This window comes from Paralichthys olivaceus, chromosome 10 (genome assembly GCF_024713975.1).
Source record: "Paralichthys olivaceus isolate ysfri-2021 chromosome 10, ASM2471397v2, whole genome shotgun sequence".
In the NCBI taxonomy this organism is placed as follows: Eukaryota; Metazoa; Chordata; class Actinopteri; order Pleuronectiformes; family Paralichthyidae; genus Paralichthys; species Paralichthys olivaceus.
In genome coordinates, this window is record NC_091102.1 from 9965347 (window position 1) to 9985842 (window position 20496).

At 41.0% G+C, this 20496-nt stretch overlaps 1 protein-coding gene across 1 annotated transcript in view; it reads left to right on the forward strand.

The window, feature by feature from the left end:
- Nucleotides 1-17798, forward strand: part of hs6st3b (heparan sulfate 6-O-sulfotransferase 3b) — a 55693-nt gene extending 37895 nt beyond the window's left edge. Inside the window, exon 2 of the mRNA XM_020089973.2 lies at nt 16896-17798. Within this exon, the coding sequence (XP_019945532.1) occupies nt 16896-17664 (769 nt within the window). The 3' untranslated portion in view covers nt 17665-17798. The remainder of the gene's footprint in view (nt 1-16895) is intronic.
- The last annotated feature ends 2698 nt before the right edge of the window (nt 17799-20496 follow it).

Genomic DNA, 20496 nt, shown 5'->3' on the forward strand with positions numbered 1-20496 from the left:
GTGGCGACCTGTCCAGGGTGAACCCCACCTCTCGCTAAGTGTCAGCTAGGATTGACTCCAGTTCCTTGGCCCTCAAAGAAGCGTTGTAGATATTGGATGGATGGATGGATGGATGGATGGATGCTCTAACAATTGAGAATAGGCTTGTTTGAGTAGTTGATCTTGAGAAAAGTGACATGATGCTCTATACACTAAAGTAATTTAAATACTTAAACGCAACTTGGGTTGTATATACATTAATTCACTAGTCCTTAATCCTAGTAACAACAAAAAGTCCATCACAACGAAGGGGATGTCCTCAACTTGCTTGTTGACCAAAATGAACACTAAACAAATCGTCAGTTTTTATCATAGGCAAACACAAGCTGAAGCTTGAACACTCTGGATCCATATAATGCTTGTTTGTGTTTGGCACTATATATAATGTATAATCTCTTTTTAGTTTTGTGTAATATAAAGGTCCATCTAAGGACGGGCTACACAAGCTTATAGGCTATAATTGTATGTGGCATTAAATTCAATCAATTGATAAGAATCTTAAGCATTTTAGTTTTAAAACATTTATTCATGTCTTAATGCATTCTTAAATTCATTTAATATTATGGCCTCAACCAACTGACTGATCAAAGGGCTGTTTCAGCTCCACATATATGTACATGAATTAAAAATAGAGTCAATGCAGAGCAATGCATGTTCTCTATATCTTCTCTGTAGTTGTATCTATTTTAGTTTATCTTCTCTCGCCTCCTAGCTTTTTTCTCAATCTTGCATGAACACACACACGATCAGCAGGGCAGAGATATTGTCCAAGGCTTCTGGCTCAATCCTCTGTGCCAAAGAGCATCTAAAACGAGCTCCAGATAATCTGCCTACATCTACATGACTCTCTCTCGGACACACTAGTATTAATGAGGCACTCGTTTACTTTAAAACCTCAAGTCCCACCTGGTTGGACGACAATTAGTTCAAACACTGAGAAGCCACGTTTCTGGTCCAAAACTAGCAGCTTGTGAGATATCGATTGCCACATAACGTAACAATCAAACTAAAATAAAGCTAATTCAGTATGAGTCCTCTAAGTGGAAATCTTTCCACAACAATCCTCTGTTTATCTAACATGGCTGACAGCTGAATTGGCAGAGGAGTCAGTCCATTGGAAATGTGCATTAAAGAAAATTAAAACTTATATATCATGATTAAAGCTGCTACACACTTTGGAAAAGCTAAATGAAAGTAATTATTGAAAGAACAAGTTATGTCGACCATATAGTGTAATGGTAATTAGTGAGAATAGCATGAAAATATTACAGTCTCCGTCTCACAGAGCAAATTTCTCGGCCGACGCAGTTCAAATAAAGCCAAAGTGCTGCGGACCACCCAGTCAGTTAGGGTGAAATCATACAGTCATAAAATCAGCTTCAGCTCCACTGTTCTTGATTAAATGTATTCATCATAACTTCGTCTGGCTCGATAGGCAGGAACCATAAAAGCACTTCAGACAGGAAGTTATTGTATGAATTATCTGGAGACTGTCCCTGTCCACTTTATGGGATTTAAAGATTATTAACTCTGAGTAGTGGACACAGTCCAGTTGACTCAGAGAAGCATGAGTGTTGTTGAGTATACTTAAAGTAAATTCAAAATGTAATGTTCTAACTCTCTTATTTTTCAAGGCTCTTGACCCAAAAAATAACACATACGTGCAAATATAGAATGACGTCTGTCATCTGAGTATTTCTTGGACCAGGTGATTGACTTCCTGGAGTCTCGTCATCAACGTGTGGTTTCCAGGCAACAGGTGGACTGGGAGGCCCTGAGATGTCACTCATAGTGAGCATTAGATTAGCCAGCGGGCGTATTCCATTCGCTCTGGACTGAGCAAGGCTGGTTCACCCTGTTTACCGTCCCCAGCTTCAAATCATCTTAAGATCCAACTCTTGGCCAGAATACTAACAAGTTAATATCCCAAAATGTCAAACTTTTCCTTTGTAGCTGCACTTATGTTTGTAATTAAAACTGTGAAATCATTTGATTTTGCTGCTTTCATCAATGAAAAGATAAACCCACTGTAAATTCACAGGGAGTGAGAGGTTGTGTAGATTAAGTTTCCAACACACGACAAATGCAGAACTGTTTGTGTATTCTTTTTTTAATCTTTGATTGATTTAACAGGTTCGTCCTAATGCTTGTTGTAGTGTTGTCAATGTACGGTTTGCAAAAACATGCAGGAACAGAATTCTGAATGCTCAGATGTGATTCTGAATTTTCACCTGTGAAAAGCATGTGAAAAGCCCCCCCCCCCCAGGAGCCTGCAGCTGGATGCTGGAGTGGTGGAGGGGCTGAAGCAGTTGTAAGCAATACTGCAGCAGGAGCAGTGCGAGCAGAGGGGTGATGGGAAATTTCTCTCTGACTAAATAGGTCGCCTAATAAGGTGGGTGTGTATAATGGATGATTGTTGAGAATGAGGTATGTCACTTGATGTGTGTCACATGAGCAGCACAGCTGGAGTTGGCTGCCTGAATTAGCTCGCAGGGTTCGCTCCATTTGTGTCTGACAACATTTCTCTTGGAATCCAAGCCAACGCACACATTGATGTGTGTACCAGATTTCATGGTAATCGATTCTACAGTTTCACCTATTATCAATTTTATCACTTAAATTGAAAAATGCCAACCTCATGGTGGCGCTAGAGAATAAGTCAGTTGATAGAAGAGCCTGTAGCTTTACACTTCTGATCATTGAGATCTTTCATCTGTGCTCAAGGTGGAGAACAGAAGGATATTTCCACTTCTTAACCACGTCTTAAACTGTGTATAGAGATACAGCAACAGTCGGCTTCCAAAAAGGAGGAGCAGTAGACAGTTTTTTTATGTCAGCGCCTGTGGATAGTTGCTGATATTAATAATTCCCCATCCCTCCTATTTTTTTTTTTCCTCAATGCCCAGAGTTTGCCGCCTCAGCATTCACTGTATTACTCAAACCATCACGGTGATGATGATGGTCATGGTCCTTAGGTGATAATGAAACTCCATAATGAGGATCATCACTGCTGCTGAGGTTGAGTTATATTTTGGGACATTAAACTGTGTATGTTGAACGACTGAGAGGATGAAATGCTAAAGTTGTGTGAGTATCGTGGAGACGCTCACATGAGACTCTCAGTTTCGTCAGTGCTGGATTATGTGATGTGACACGTCCTGTGGTTCCCACTGCCAGTCGACTTGTGCCTCTTCTCCGGCTGTATTATTAATTCAGAGACCATGTGAGTACATGTCTCGTCTCCTCCCCCGCTGTCTCTTCAAGAGATCTTTGAAAGAGAAAGATTAAAAGCAGGGCATAATTAGACAGAGGGATTTCCACCATCAGGGTAATTGAAGCCAAGCCGTCATATAACTGCGTCTAATTGGTTTCATATAACGGAGAAGCATTTATCGCCAGTGAGCTTTCCAATGTAAAGGGACGGTCAGAGTACCTGTTCAATTTATACGTTTTATCTCAGCATATCTTGTTCTGTTATTTTATGTATGACTCATTGTCTCTTACAGTCATTGTCAGACATGAACTTCGTGACATTTTCTTTTATATATGAAGACGTCAGACGTGTTCACAACAACAGGAGAATGTCCAGCACATTCAGGCGAGGGGTGGCGCCTGGGTAGAGCGTGCATGTGGACAGAAGATAAATTCCACCCTGGTTGTTTATGGCACATCGACAGCGGCGTCGGACCTCATCACCCAAAGCTCCTGAATCTCGTTGTCTTTCCAAGTTGACATCTGCCTTGGTGTGTACAGAAGTTGTACGTAGGCAACTGGACTCGCTTGTGTTTCTTGAAAATGTTTCATCTCTCATCCAAAGGCTTCATTAGTTCTATCTCACTGATGGGAGCTTGAGAGTTCTTATGTTGAACAGGCAGGTCATTGAAACCCCCACCAGCTCGTGGATACCATGACCTGAAGGACTGAGAATCCTCACAGATATCTCTCTTGGTGTCTTCTACATGTAGGGCACCTCTTTTTCTTCTGAAGTGTTTTTTTTTCAATTTTGTGACCGTGTCATGTTAGGAGCATCATCAACACGCCCACTCTCTTGCTGTGAAATTTACTCAGGGAAAGTGATTGTTATGCCTGAAAGCAGCTTTACGGTCACTTTCTCTGCACAGTACCTGACTTAGACCTTCCATGGCAGTAAGATTGTTCTATTTGTGCATTAAAACTACAATAAGTCATTAGGAAATAGGAACTATTAAAATAACACCACATTTATGCAGCTGTATCAGCGCTGCTTCATTCCACTTCAACTTTTGTAACCTGCAGCCGGATGAGCACATAGGTGCCGTCTCATTAGCTAAATTGAAATGACAGATCTCAGTGAAGCTCCATTCAGGTTTTAGAGAAGATGGTGAACTCTCTGAGCTGCATCCTCAGATGATCCCTCCAGAGGTCTATTCATTTGTCTTACAAGCTGAGTATACAGCTTGTAATGTAGGTCTTGACCCTGGTAAAGATTTTTCCTCCCTGCTCTTATATGCTGCTGCTCGTTGAGGCAAGGCCACGTTTTGTGTCAGTGAATCAGGCACCTTTGTGTCAGACAGCGGGACGCATGGAAATCACAAAGAGCTTACAGCGGGAGAGGCATGTGATTGCCCAGCCCGCAGTGGATTTTATGTCTGAACGGCACACACTGATTTCACCTACATTGACATTACATTCTGTGCCGCCGGGCCGTAATCCCAACTTTAATGAAAATCAGATGTAGTAATCTGCAGGTTAAAAGCAGGTGTTTAAAGTTTTAGAGCTTGGTGTTTCTCCCCCAGTCGACGCAGTGACACCCAGCGTCACCGGCAGCAACAGCAAATGAGGTGTTATACGGCCGAGCAGCTATTTTGTCAATCATAAGAAGAGGAGCTCTGTTTATAGCGCAGCCAAGCGAGCTCACGTTGTGTTAATGTCGCTCAAAAGTCTGTCAAAAATAATTGCGACTGTGATTTCATGCTGCACACAGCTGGATTAGTTTTCAACACAACAGCAGGCCTCAGTCAGGTTTGTTGCAGTGTGAGGTGTGCAGCCTGGAGCCCACAAAGGATATTGTCTTCTTTTGTAGATAAGTTTGCATGAGGAATTACAGACAGAGCCACAAACAAAGAAAACCACGACAAAGGTGTAATAATAAAATGCATTTTGCTGCAAAAATAAAGATTATGAATGCTATCAAAAATGAGCAGTACTTGAAAATCCTTTTCTTACAAAACATTACAAAGGGTCTGTTGGAGTTATTTGGGCCGACAGTTATTTGGTGAATGAACCATGAATGAATGAACCATATCCTTTGGATATGTGACATTTGTCCTTTGTTTCTTTATTTGACAATAAAGAATGATATGTTTCTCCTTTGAAGGGCATTTTTCCCCATTGTTGTTATCTGCCACTCCTCGAACGAGCACTCCTCTGTATGCACACCATGTCAAGTGCCAGTTTCCTGACAAGTAAATGAAGGGTCCCATCGTTCTTCTTGTTTCTTCCCCAGGTGACACCCACTGTCCCCATTCCGTCACCATCAAAAAGCCAAACAAGATGCCGAGATCCTCAAAAACGGTCCATTATAGGCCGCCTGGGGGGAGCGCAGACGCCATTAAGGAGTGGTATCGGTTACAAATAATGCATGTCTCCGGTCTCATTCTCGTCTAGTCTGAGGGAAAAAATGGGACAGCACAGAGATGTACAGATGCACCACAGAGACCTCACATGTTGAATAACGCACACGCTCTTACAGACCAAGGACATCTCCTCGCCAGAGAAGTGGCGAGGGAGACAGCTCGCCATATAAACCCTTCTCGAAAGCCATTTAACATCTGTATGAATCACTGCGACAAAGCTGCAGAAACACATTTGCGTCCTGCACTTATCACGGCAGATTGTGAATATCTTTATTGTTCTGCGTTGGGAATATTCGTAATGGTACAGTTCATAAAATGGACTGATAAAGTATGGAGTCCCCATCAGTCTCTGTCATCACCTCACTGCCGGTATTATCAATTCATGACTGCCAAAATTAAAGACCTCAGGGACAGAGGAAGTCGTTACCTAGAGAAGTAATTTCTCTTTAAGCGTCTCTGCTTTTTTTTCCCTCCTCGCAAGGTTGAGCACACATCACGTACTGTAACATCTTTAAAGTGGTAAAAGATAGCACCAATCAAGATGAATCATTCTCAAATGGATTTTTAATTCTTGTTTTGCACTGTGGAAACTCAACATGTGCAGAAAAGTCTGAACTCCACAGCTTTGCTTTATCAAGATCTCGTAAAGAAAGGTGCAGATAACCAACAACCACAGTTTTTCTATTTGCGTGACAATCCTAAAAATATAATCTCAGAACTCTAAAGGCTCACTCATTTACTGTGAGATGCCATTAAGTTCGGAGGCGTTTATGTCTTTTTAATGAGAGAGCCAAATTGCCTTCATACGCTATGATTTTTGTGCAAATGGAAGCCTTGCAGAGTATGTAAAGCTGACAACTAAATGTTCCTTGGCACATTGCGGGCCACGGGCAGCTGCGTCAGGATTCACACTGACGAACACGTGACGAAACGCGCCAAGCGAGCGAGCGGTACTCTACTCTCTGCTGGGAAATGTTTCAAAAAAGTGATGAAGAAAATTCAGATTTTATACCAGAGACACAGTTTCATTACAGTACATGTCACAAACTGCCAGACTCCCACGCAACAGCTCAACCCGCTGTATCCTTTTGATGGAGAGTGACTAGACCCTGGTATTGTGCAGCTGATGATTCCTTTGGTGAAAGTAATATCTAGAACATCCTCAAAAACAGCCAGGTCTGTGACAGCAACAACGCAGGGTTTCACTTTTTTAATATCTTTTTCCTTTTCTCCTAAGAGCGAAGCACCTCTCTACTCTTTCCTCTTTCTGTGGTTTGACAGCTACAGCAGCACTGACACTAAAAACAAGAGCGGAAAATGTTCTCTCCTTTGTGGTTAATATAATGGTGTTAATGATGTTAAAGCAAAGTCCGCAGACTTCGCTCACTTGTCTTCATGTGAGCGCAAAATGGGCCACATGACAATTTGAGGTCACATGTGGGAGGAGTTCATAACTCCTGTCCATCACTGAGAACATGCGAATGTCCCACTTGACATTTCTCTGAACGTTCACGCCGACTCCCAGTTGATGACTCTTGACCTTTTCCCGGTTGATGCTCTGACAGATGTTCGCAGCTGCTGCTCACGCTCTCCGGTGTCACTCAGTCTCTTGTCCGAGCTCTTTTTCACAGATGTAAAAGTATTTGACATTTCACAGAACATGAGTATGAGTATGAGAATGTTATTTGTCATTTGTACTTCAAGTATAGAAGGTAAAAGTGTTAGTTATGGAGAATCACCTTTGTAAGAGGTTACATCATTATACTGTGGTATATTATATTACTGGATTCCTATTATTATTATGATCCACCAAGGAGGCTATGTTTTCTTTGTCATTTGTTTGTTAGTTATTTCGCAGGATTACACAGAACTACTCGGTGAAGGGATGGGGCCTGGGAAGAAGCCATTCAATTGTGGAGCGGATGCAGATTAAGGAGCATATCTAGGAATTTTTTTCACTTTCTTTAAAATTGCAGCATTGAGCATTTTTCAATATTTTTGTTATTTCTTCATGAATAATGCATGTATCTCAATTTAAAAATCAAAACAATGAGTTTGTACAATTTATGAGGATTTAATGACTTCTCTCGACCAGATACCTGTAGTTAAGAGTAAAATATGTTTGGAAGGTTTTCGAGGCCCTTCAGTCACACTCATATAAAACAGCTGCTACTAACACTTCATTGTTCAGGCTGTCATAATTAGCTGCTAACTAGATTAGACACATTTGTCTGCTTAATTGTTTTTCTTTTCTCCTCTTCGTGTAATTCCATCGAGCCAGGGCTACTTTAACATGTAACTGTTAAGTAACCCAGGTAAGTTTAGCTCAAGGTTTATTTTGCTCTTAATTACATTCTGCCAAATGAACTAAAATAATCTGCATGATGTGAGAATCATTTCACTTCCTGATAAATTAGATGCTGAGACTGAGCTCTAGGAGACCAGGAGGCACCAGTGAATGTTTTGTCTTTATTAAATACAAGGAGGGGCTGAATCAGGTTTCCAGATTTACTGTCAGAGAATTAGTTTATGTCATGGTGTTAATAGCCTAAATTAGACATTTGTCAGGGTGTCTCACAACAGCGTGGGTAAATCAGGCAATTACCTCGGACCCCCGACGGGCTGATCCACAGCAACGACAATTTTGTGAAAACCCCCCTCCTGCCAAAACGCCTAATCATTTTAGAGGTTTTGTTGAAGAACAAAATGTCAGTGAGGTATCATTTCAAGGTCTCTTTTGTCTGGGTCCCCGAAACTCGTGCTTATACAAAACACTGAATATTACAATTTGCAGGTAAAATAAAGATCTTGTTTTTTTGCCTAGTGAAGTCATTTTTTAACACTGAACGAAAAAGATAAGCAGTTCAGTCTGACATTGTTCGTCCTTGACACTAGAGGGAAAAAGCTGATAAAAGAAGAAGAGCAGGTTTCGGGAAGGTAACATCACTTTAAAGGTTCTTTCTCTCTTTCCTCCATTACTTTTCTATCTTTCTAAGCTAAATTCAGAATTCTTGTGACAGCTGTTTTCTGATCTCTCTGGACTGACTGGTCTTGTTTTCCCTGCAGAATAATAGACACAGTACTATGGATTTTTGTGATTTTGTGAGTCCCTGGTGCTGTTCGCAAACGCTTTGTCCACAAATGACAGTTTGAACAAATGTGAAATAAATTTCTGTTGACCCAATGGCCAAATGGTTAAGCCCCTTTTCACATAGGCAAGCAGGGCCTAAGCATCAGGCCTGAGCCCTGACTCCAGGCTGTTTGGATCATTAACTGTCACTCCTCTGGTCCTCCTTCCCCATATGTTCTCTAAAGGGCCAAAACAATACTTTTAATGTGAAATAACTTCCCAAATAAACAAATTCCAAGTTGAATGAATATCAGTATTTCACATATTTCCATCATCACATTCATTGAGCTCCTGTGCACCTGAATGGCTGAACTTAGTTGTGGATATTTTGCAGCAGTACAGATGATCACATGAGCGCAATAATCGCCTGACACGTACCAATTGTTTTACATTTGACTCTGGAGTTTTGAAGCCCTCTTCACGCTCCACAAAATTCACTCTGGGTTTACTGTTAATGCTTTTGGAACCGCATTTTTATGGAATTTCCAAAAATAGACTGCATGTTTGATTCATCTTATTCATATTTGTGAGATAGTAAAACATGCGTTCGTCACCAATAGTGAAAGTTTCTCATATACATAGCCACTCCTGGCTGAGAGGAAAAAGACGTACAGCTGCAGCCGTGTTGTTCGCTTCTACTTCTGTGTTGTGTTCTTCTATCACAAAGCTCTATAGATGAGTCATTCTGCAACATCACGCAGTCACGCCTGCCGCTGAACAAATTTCTTTCTCATGATTCAAACTGCATTAAAAACACGAACACTTTTTTAAAGCCTCTGCATGAAGCCAAGCTCCGCACTGTCACACACACAGAAAGAGGGGCGCTCGCAGTGTGTCCATGCATACCTGCGTGTTTGAAGTGCTCGCGTTGCAACCCTACTGCTGTTTATTGGTTTTTGGGGGAATGCTGAGGCCATCTCACTGAGAGCTGAGGCAGTTTAGCTGAAGGCACTGCCACAGGCATACCCACAATCCCATTCAGTGCTGCTGCTGACTGCTGAGTCTGATCAGATGGGCTGTGGAACAACACAACCAGATATGACCTGTTGAGACATCTTAGCCACTTTTTAATGTTCAAGACTGATTATTGGAAGTGATATTTGTATATAAAAATAGATTGTTTTTGCAATTATGATCATTTTTGCGACTTTCATCATGTAAAATTTCATCATATTTTATTGAAAATATAATCTGGTCTGCATTTGTTTTTCTAGGATATTATATTTCTTGGGATATGAATTTAATTTCTTTAAAACAGAGTTCATAACATTATATAAATAGTCTGTGTGCCCTCAGAAAACCTGTTTTATAATGTGCTCCTTGGTCACCATGGTTTTTCATAAAATCTCATTTCCTCAGAAGCGGCTTGCAAGAGTTCTAACGTTCCACAGGTTGATTTCAGATCTTAAAATAAAATGAATAAACTACAGCAGACTGAAATTGTTTGCTGAGATTCAATCTATCTAACTATCACCATGTTGCCTTCCCCTCTCATCAACTCTTATCATTACCATGATTTACCTGAATGAAAGAGGCGATAAAACAAAGCACGAGGAGAGGAGAGTGATGGTTGTTTTTTATGCAGTGCCTGAAGTTGAGGGCAGCGAAGAGAGAAGATGCACAGCATAGTGAGAGATAAACACCAGAGATACACGGGGAGACTGACGGGTGAAATCAGTGGCGTGATTAATGTGACAACCTTTAAGAAAAGGTTATGGATCCGCAGGGAACACTAATGTCTGTAGGACATGGAGGAGAAGCAGAGTGGAGAAAAGGGCAGGAGTCAAGTGATCTGCAAAATTACAGGAATGCCCTGTTTTCAATGGGGGGTGTTACTGTAAACTGGTCTGAGTCTGCAGGAAAGTGTTCAGAAACATCCTCTCAATGATTGGTGTGTTTTACATCTGAGGTAATGGCACTGAATGTTATAACCGACACACTGACCTTTTCCAACATCATTTGAATAACACTAACTCAGTATTGTGTATTGTAGCTGTACAGCTTCATCACTTATTCAGAGCAATATGAAAAAATACTGTGTTAAAGATTCAAATTAGCTCTGAAAACCTAAGGTAAATCACTGAAAGCAGTATTTTTATTAGATACGGTAGTTTCAAGTCATAAGTATTTGTCAATATCTGTTACTTAAAGAGCACGAAGATGGGAGTAAAAAATGTATAATACTTTAATTGGAGTTATTTAGAGTTAAACCCTCAGACTTAGATCACATGTCATTGATTTTCTATGACATCAATGATGATGATGATGATGATGATGATGATGATGATGATGTATCCATCTCCACAGTTTTATTCCTTCAGTTGAAACAGTAGTTGTTATAACAAGCAAGTTATTTTATTCATTTGCTATACTTCAAACATGTTATTTCTGTTGTGTTTTTCTGTACAGCCATTTTCATGTATTCCAGAAAATGTCCAAAATTTCATGTAAAGAACACATGGACGTTGTCTGGGTCAGACGTGTTCACAGCAGGACATGTCTGAAAAGCAGCTTGAACCAACTTTCTGCAAATTTAACAGCTGCTACATTGAGGAGAACTGTGTTTTGCTGGGTAGCTACAGGAAGATGGTCTCTCCATTTTTTTTTCCACCTGTTAAATTCTGATTCATTCATTCTTTCTCCAACCAGTGGAACAGTCATTAATGGGCACAGCTCATCCATGTCACAACATCAGTCCTGTTGGATTTGCTGAACAAATTTGAGATGGACAAAATTCACAGATTTGCACAGAAAACTGTTCAGCAGAAAATGGTATTTGAAAGAAAGAGGATATAGAGTGGGAAATGCAGTAGAATTTTAAAATTAATAAATATACAATTTTTATTGATACTATTAAAAACAGAACATAATCCCATAGACATTAAATGAGATATGCTAATTTAGTTTTTAATGGTCTTCATGTAGTTGCTTAATCTCTCTGTGTTACAGCGTTTGCTCCATACTACACACACACACACCCAGCTCACAGAGACGTATTGTTTTGCTCTTTCCTGTTGTATTTCCCACCCTCCAGCACCTGCAGCAACATCCCACTCCCACACATGAAGGTCTTAATGAGACAGTTCCCTTCACCCACTCCCAAACACCGTGTGCTCTGGCTGAACGTAGGATGTCCCTTTTATTTTAGCAGCCTGTAATCAGTTTGAGGCAGTGGGCTGGATGTCAGTGAGGCTAATAACGGGCAATTAAAAGCCAGTTGCCTGTTGCACTGATATAAAATGTGGTGCACCAACTGCTCAACAGTCAAATCACAGCAAATGCCATATGGGACTTTTTAGGCTACTGATGTGGCTTTGTAGGGATGGAAATGCTCAGGTCGCCATGACATTTCATACAGAGGGTGAATTTGGTGATTCTCTGACTTGATTTTCCTTTTTTCAGGGATATCAACCACCCACCATCTAGAATGCTTTTCCTATGAGGGTCGTGGGGGAGCTGATATTAGGCTAAAACAGGATACACCCTGGACATGTAGCCAGAGCATCGCAACATACAATTCACCTAACCCCAATCTGCATGTCTGGACTGTGAGGAGAACATGCAAACTCTGCACTGAAACCCAGGATTCAAACATTCTTGCTGTGAATGTGTGTTTGCAATAAAAGTTTGTACTCACATTAAATTATTTTTAATTGCCAGATCCAATATGTTTTGTGTTCAGCACCTTGATTTATGACCAATTACCTACAATACTACTCACACCATCATTTGTTGTGCTTCATGTTTGGTGCTAATTAGCACATCTGTTGCATGCTAACACATTGAGATGGTGAACCTGGTCAACATTATACCAGATAATTAGCCAGATAATCACGGCTTCATTGTTGTTAGCATGATAGGATGCTAACTTAAGCATTTCAGCTCCAAGCAACGCAGCTGTGACTCACAGAGCGGTTTGCACGGTTATAGAACTTGTTTATAAAAAGTAGAGGACATGACAGCTCCCCAAAAGTGAAGGCAAAGCGCCTGGTGGCTGGCTTCAGTGAGTGTTATAAATGCTGCCTCCTCCATGTTAGTGGATGGGACATGGACCAAACTAAGTCAAAGTAGATGTTAAATAAATGTTTTTAAAGATGATTTGTTATTTTTGCTAGTTATCATATGTTCAAACTCCGGTTCTTATGACGATCTTATATATGCTATAAAAAAATGGGGTGACGTCATTATTGACAGATGAGACTCAAGGCTCAATCTACCAATTGCCACAGGACAGACTCTGAAAGATGGCGGCGATCGTATCTGGGATATTTTGACTTCATTTATATTTGGAGGACGTGGAGACGTGACATCCATCTTTGTATACAGTCTATGCTTATTTTAGTAGCATTAATTGTATATAGTATATACAAATACTGCACTATACTTTCCTTTAAGACAGAGCAGGATATTGACTTATACGCGAACAGGAAATGTGCAATTTGTAGGACGTGCAAAGGTGATCGAAGAAAGCTTCTGCCAGTTAAACCTGCCAAAGAGATAGACGCCGAACACTCTCTTTTGACACACTGGATCTTTCACCATCCACTGCATTGTTGGAGGATAGTGTCAATCAACAGCACACTTGAGAATTCAGGGCTTTTTGCTGTGCATACGGAATGTACCTATTTGGCAGTTTTACAGTGTATCACACAAAAACAACCTGTGTAGAGTAAGTGTGGATTGTGATATGTCTGAGTGTATCTTGTTTTCTTCATGTAAAAAGAAGCTTTTTGATAATTCGTTACCAGAATTGAGCTTATAATTGAAAAAGGAGTAGAACCAGAGCCAGAACAGACGGCTTTCATGCATGTATTTATCAAACGCTTTCCACATCCATTAACGACATATATTTAAATTACACTAAGCTTTAGTATTCCTGTCTGCAGAGGCTCCTTCATCTGCTCTCCTCATCATTCCATTTTATCCATACTTCTGAATTCCTCCTCTGTCTCTATTTAATGACCCCTATTTAGTTTGTGCTCCACTGAAGACTGGCTGCTGGCGCTGCTGCTGTAGAGATGAGGATTGGGGGGGTGCAGGATGAGTTGCGATGCGTCTCCTATCCATTATTGATCCATGATTACCAAGAGTTTAGCTGGGTCCTCAACTTCAACGCACTAAAAGAGGCTGTTAAAGAGATGTGGCTGTGTCACAGCTTTGCCATACAAAATAATTCAGTACTAAAATGTCACATCAAAGCTGCGTCCTGCGCTATTTGTTAAAACGTCCACTGGAAAGCAATGTCACAGTGTAAACTTCTCACAGTGGTTTTGATAGTGTGTGTGAAATTACGAGTGGGGTGGTATTGCTGATAACAGTGGCCAGAGGTAAGAGAAGCCTGAAAGCTCGCCCCCTCCCTCTTCAACAACCATCTGTATCACTCAGGGAAAGCCTCCTCCAGACAGCTCCACAGACCCGTTGATCCTGATGCATCTTGACACTGATGGTGCACACAACTGACCTTTGGGCTGTCGAGTGCACTCAAACAACACTCGCTGCATGTGTTTATGTCCCAGAGACAGTCTAATGAGGATGTATCTGCCAGCCAGCCAACTGCGGGAGCAAGTGCTAGGATACAGCTGCTGTCACCAGGGCTCTAATCACACGGCTTCTTGAGTGACTCATTTCGGGTAACATTGTCACGGTGGTGGCATTCTAGCAGCAAAGTTAGGACAAATCTTCCCCGGATACACTCAAGATGTAATTTGTAGTGGTTTGTGATTTGTTCAAAGATGATGTTAAATAATATTACTTATATATCTTTGCACATGAATAAACCCAAACGTTGTCCTGTTTCATAGTCTGTGTGCTCAAACCATATCAAAGACAAAGTTTGATTCATATGATTCCTGCAGATGCTCGGAGGTGTACTGCAGCCATACTGTACTCACGAGACCAAGTTTGGGGTTCAAGTGCAGGAATACTGTCAATGCTTGCCTATGATACTGCTTGACCAATTGCAAGTCAGTCTCAGCTGTCAGTCGTGACATTTCAACCAAGATTTAAACCATCAAGTAACTAAACATTCTTACATACATCACTGTGATAAGAATAACCTAAACTGACTGTACCCATCTTTGAGAAAACTTTACTTGATGTGTACTTTGACTTTTTATTTTGGTCCATGTCCCATCCATTAACATAGAGGAGGCCTACACTGCAGCCACCCAGCAGATGGGGTATGATACACTTTGATTTCACTTTTAGGGAGCAGTCATGTTGTCGATCTTTAAAGTCTTTATGTTATTTAGTCCGAAACCCTAACACGTGGATGCACAGATATGGATAAAGACAAAAGCAGCCAATCCTTATCTTCAAAATACTTGAGACAGAGAATGTTATAGGTTTTGCTTAGAAACTGGCCAAAGGGAATAATTAAGAAGTAAAATAATTTGATTTCTCTTGATCAATTGATCAAGAGAAAGATTGGTTAATTAACTTGTGTAGGTCTAAAAATTACCTCCTATTCATACTCTTGATATCTAATGATCTATGTATCATTATCTAGTTTTTAACATTGACAACATTTAGATGACTAAGGTTTGGTCAAAATATTCTACTGAGTGCACAATTTCAGAAGAGCTCTAAGCCTATCATTTGCAATGACTCCAACTCTGAAGGACAAGCAAGTATAAGCACAGGCGTCTGTTTTATTTCCACCTCTGGGTGAGTCTTAGTGGAGGCTTTCTGTGTGGAATCAACTGAAGCAGCATTGAGAGCAGCCTTGGCGTCTGTGTGAAAGCTCAGCGCCACACTCCACTTTATCTGCCCAGACCGTCCTCCAGAGAGGGGTTTGTGCCATTAAATATTCACACGGCACTCACAGGACTTCATCTTCGGAGAGGTTTACCTGGCCAACACCTGTCTGATTCTTTGTTTTCCATCAGAATGCGCTTTGACATAAGAAGATGTGGCTCAGCAGAGGAGATATCCTTGAATGTCTTCAACCTTGGCATCAAGTGCAGATAGTTTCACTCTCCAGCAAAATGTCATCAATCATCCATGATTTGTACCCATTCAGTTCTATGATTTTTTAAATATATTATATATCATTTTATTGTCAGGACTGTCAAAGGGCTTTATCAGACTCCTCTGCAGAAAACTGATTTATCAAAGTTAAGCTTCATCACTTGTCCTCAATGTTCAGTTGATGTCTGACAACATGTACCAACAGTAAACTTGCAGGTGTCTTGAGCCACAAACGCAGGTAAAAAAATTAAGAAACATGTCCGCCAGTAAGGGACCTGTGTGACTGTATTATGAAGCAAGTGCAACATACTCAGGTAGCTTTTCGTATCCAGGTTCACTAAAAACACAAACTTAACCTTCTCCGAATCAGGTTTTATAGAGGTTCAGCATAGGTTTGCATGGTGATTAACCCAAGTAAGACATGAACCAGCTTCATCGCATTGAAAAACCTTGACTAAAAGGAAGTCACCTCGATAACCTTACATACTGCTTCATAGTACAAGCCTCAGGTTACTCAAAAACACACATAATGGCAAAATGTATCATTTAATTAATCCGTCAAAATTAGTTATATGTGGTTTGCATGAATGGCGTGGCCTTGAATGGATGTCAAATTCCCAGCCTGAGTTATTATTTCAGTCTGCTCCTGTTGGTGTATTCACTGGAGAAATGGTGTGTTAAAAAAAACAGTGCTCATTCACTAGTTTGTTTTCTCTGTAAAATGCTCTGCTGCAGTTGACTGACAATGGATGGGTAGATTACCCAGTTAAAGCTGCTGCAGTTTCGAGATACAAAAAGTATTTCCTCATTATTTTGTAGTAGTGACATGTTTGGGTCAGTTTTATTAACTCTCACTATGTCTAATGGTTATTATCCTATATTCCCATTTATTCTCAATGACGGCAGGTGGGACATCTATGGAATGGAAACTGTAGTAGCCCATTTTTTTTTCGGATAGTTGCTCTGATGCAAGGGCAATATATAGACACTCATAACAATATCATTAGTGAGAGTTGGCCAATTAGCTTTCAACCTTGAAGTTTCATGCACAGACAAAAGTCACCATCTGTCAGCATATTGTGAGGCAGCCCTCTGTGATGATGATGTGCTCACAGCTCTCTAACTGTTTGTTTTGGCTGCAGGAACTTCTACTACATCACCATGCTGCGCGACCCAGTCTCCCGCTACCTGAGTGAGTGGAAGCATGTTCAGCGTGGCGCCACATGGAAGACCGCCCTCCATATGTGTGATGGACGCTCACCCACCCAGGATGAGCTGCCCACCTGCTACAGCGGGGATGACTGGTCTGGTGTCACCCTGACAGAGTTCATGAACTGCCCGTCCAACCTGGCCAACAACCGGCAGGTCCGCATGCTGGCCGACCTGAGCCTGGTGGGCTGCTACAATTTGTCCTCGATGAATGAGAGCCAGCGGAACCACATCCTTCTGAGCAGCGCCATGAGCAACTTGAAGAACATGGCATTCTACGGCCTGACGGAATTTCAGCGCAAGACGCAGTACCTGTTTGAGCGGACGTTCAGTCTGCGTTTCATCTCCGCTTTCACGCAGATCAACAGCACGCGAGCCGCCAACGTGGACCTGAGCGAGCCCGTGCGCAGACGCATCGAGGAGCTCAACTTCTTGGACGTGCAGTTGTACGAGTACGCAAAGGACTTGTTCCTCCAGCGTTTCCAGTTCACCCGCCAGAGGGAGCACCAGGAGGTGCGCTTGAAGAGGCGCGAGGAGAGGCGTTGGCTGAGGGAGCAAAGGGAGCAGGGCAGGCCGTGGCAACCCAAACACAGAGGAGGTGGAGACAGAGGCGAGAGAGCGGGAGGAGATTTTGAGAAAGGGACTGATGGTGACTTTCCTACCACTACTGAGGACTACACAAGCCAGGTGGCCCGCTGGTGAAGCTTTGGTCCCATAAAGAGAGAGGAGTAAAAGAGAGAGAGCAGCCAATGGAGATTCCTCACAGACTACTTCAAATATTTCCTTTGACGCTCTCTTGCACATCCTATGTCTCTCTATTCCCGTCTCACCATTTATCTGTCTCCTGCATCTATCCGTCTCTCAGCTTCAGTGTGATCCGAGTGCTCTGCTGTTTCTTTACGAAAACTGCCAAGTCTGTGAGTCTCACAGCAGCTCTGCCTTGGACTGCCTTTTGGTGTCTTAAATCTTTAAATGCCGTTTATATATTTTTTGTCATTTAATTTTTGCCTTTGTTGTTTTTTCATTTGTTGGGAAAAAAGACAGTAAACTGTGGTGAAAGGAAAAACACAATCAAAAGAAGCTGCCATAGACTGCAATGCTTTCAATTTTGACATGAAGTGCAAAATGAAATAATGTCATTGAAGTCATTGTCTTTGTTGCAACTGGTAGAAACATTTTCCATTTGAAAGTTGTAGTTGTAGAGCTGATGGTTGCATGTCACATGTTATATTTCTAATTGGGGATAATAATTTCCAAATGATATACAGTACTGTAAACCAAAGGGAATATCACAATATACAGAATATATTTGCTTTTAATTTAATGCAGATGAAACCCTCTCTAACGCTGGACTCACAAGTGTGTGTTGTGTTTGCGCTCAACGGTGGGTGTGTCCGACATTTGGTGCCAGCGGTAATTTGCTATAACGACAACAATCACATGGTTATTGTTTGGGACACACAACATTGCTGGTTTCCATGCTAGCTTTCAATGCAATGCTAAAGTGCGAAGTACATGAGGAAATAATATCCACAATCAGATGAACACACACAAGCTTCTCTCTCTTTTGGATTATGTGATTTGATTGGCGAGTGCTTCAGTGTTTGTTTAAACACAATTTGATTGGCTGGCACATGAACAGTCGATCTCTGAGCTACATGATGCAATTGAACCAGAATGCAGTTCGGCAGCGCATGACGTCACCCCATTCAAAGTGAATGAGCAGCATTTTGGTTGACGCCTCCCAACGCTTACATGTGAGTCCAACGTAAGAACCATTATTATGCATGCAGTACCATCTTTTTAAACCAAATTTTACAATACTGATGCTAATATTTTTGTTGCAGTGCAACAGTATTATTTTCAAAGTGCAATACTTGGCAGGAGAACACTCCTCCCTAAGACATGATGTGCACACAGAGCGAGTCACAATGGGGACATCCTGCTGAGAAAAATATCTTTCCTGGTACCTTTGCAAGAACTTTGTGTTTTTTATATCAGAAATGGAAACACGTTTTTTGAAGTGGTGGGTTGGGGATAAGAAGTTGGTAAATAGTACAGGTGATGAAATGTGTCAGTGTGGCTGGTGTGTGGCTCGACTGTAAATGAGATAATCAGCATTCAGTGCTCATGCCCCTCCCCGTCACACTGTCTGCTTTTACATGTTTGTAGAGCTGACTGCAGCCGCAACGTGGGCAGCCAGAGCGTTCTAATGCCAGCATGAGTGCCAGCCTACAGAGACCAGCCTCAAAGCAGACAGTGGAGAAATAAAACACTGTCATCTCTCCTGCCCGATCATTTCCAGTCCCTCAAATCCAATCAGCGGAGCAACACACAAGGATGAGAGAGGGCCTCTGCTTTCATATGGTTAAATAGGCCACAGTGATTGTTTTATGCCTCTTATCTCATTCAATCAAAATCCCTGCTTATCAAATTAAATGTTCACTAAATGTCAACACTGAAGTCAGTTACCTGCTGCTGTTCATTTCTCTTGTTTCTTCAAATAACTCAGATGACATGTTTTTCTTTAATTTTCAAGACTCACTTGTGTCTTGTCGTGTTCGGATGATTTACGCACTGATGCAGTGAATGAGTGGAATGAACGCAGGTTTGACTGTTTGATTGTTTGAGCTGCATTGATGCACTTCAGTGTGGAAGGATGGGGCAGAACAAAGGTGAGTTGTGTTCATCACATCGATAACACTCGATCAAGTGTTTCACATGTAGGCACCAGCTACAGCTCTGAATACTGAATCAGTTTGTGAGGTTAAATCAGAACTACATCCATCGTCCTGCAGTTTGTGATGTAGTACAACAAACACAACAAAATCTGACTTAATGTAATTTTAAATACATTTGGGATAATTGCAATTGTACCTAGAAAACATTATAAGTAACTTTTGCAATAAAATTATGTTTATGTAATTGTATTCTTGCACTCCAAACTTAAACTTAACTACAGTTATACAATAGCGGATTCTAGACTATTAGGGCCACTTAATGAGGAAGAAAAATATGAAATTATGACTACTTCTTCCTCATTAAATTAAAACTTTATTCTTGCATTGTCATGAGTTTTTCTTATTAGGGTAAAATTTAATCTTCTTAAATTATTGGAAATTTAAAAAAATCTTCAATATGGCTTTAATAATCTGCCGTAAGTTTCACATGCCATTTCTCTCAAGTATCAACATTTCTGACTAAATAAACAGCATCATTGTTAAAATTTGGTTAAACTACATTCCAGAGCATTTTAATTAAGAATTTAACCTTCACATTATCAGGACTGTGTGGGTGTGGTTTAATTAGATCTGTTCAGTGGTGCACAATGTGCTCAGATTCTTTAGTTAAGCAAAAGCACCAGAAAAACAACTGTGGGGTTTGTAGTAATGGAGGCAGATAATAGCAGTGAAGAAATGTCATTAAATGTACTTACTTTTAGTGTTTCATAGCAGAGTGGGAGGTTGGTGGAAACCCAAAGTAATCATCCAAACTCAGAGGGCAAATAAAAGGAATGTGTAATAAACTGAAACG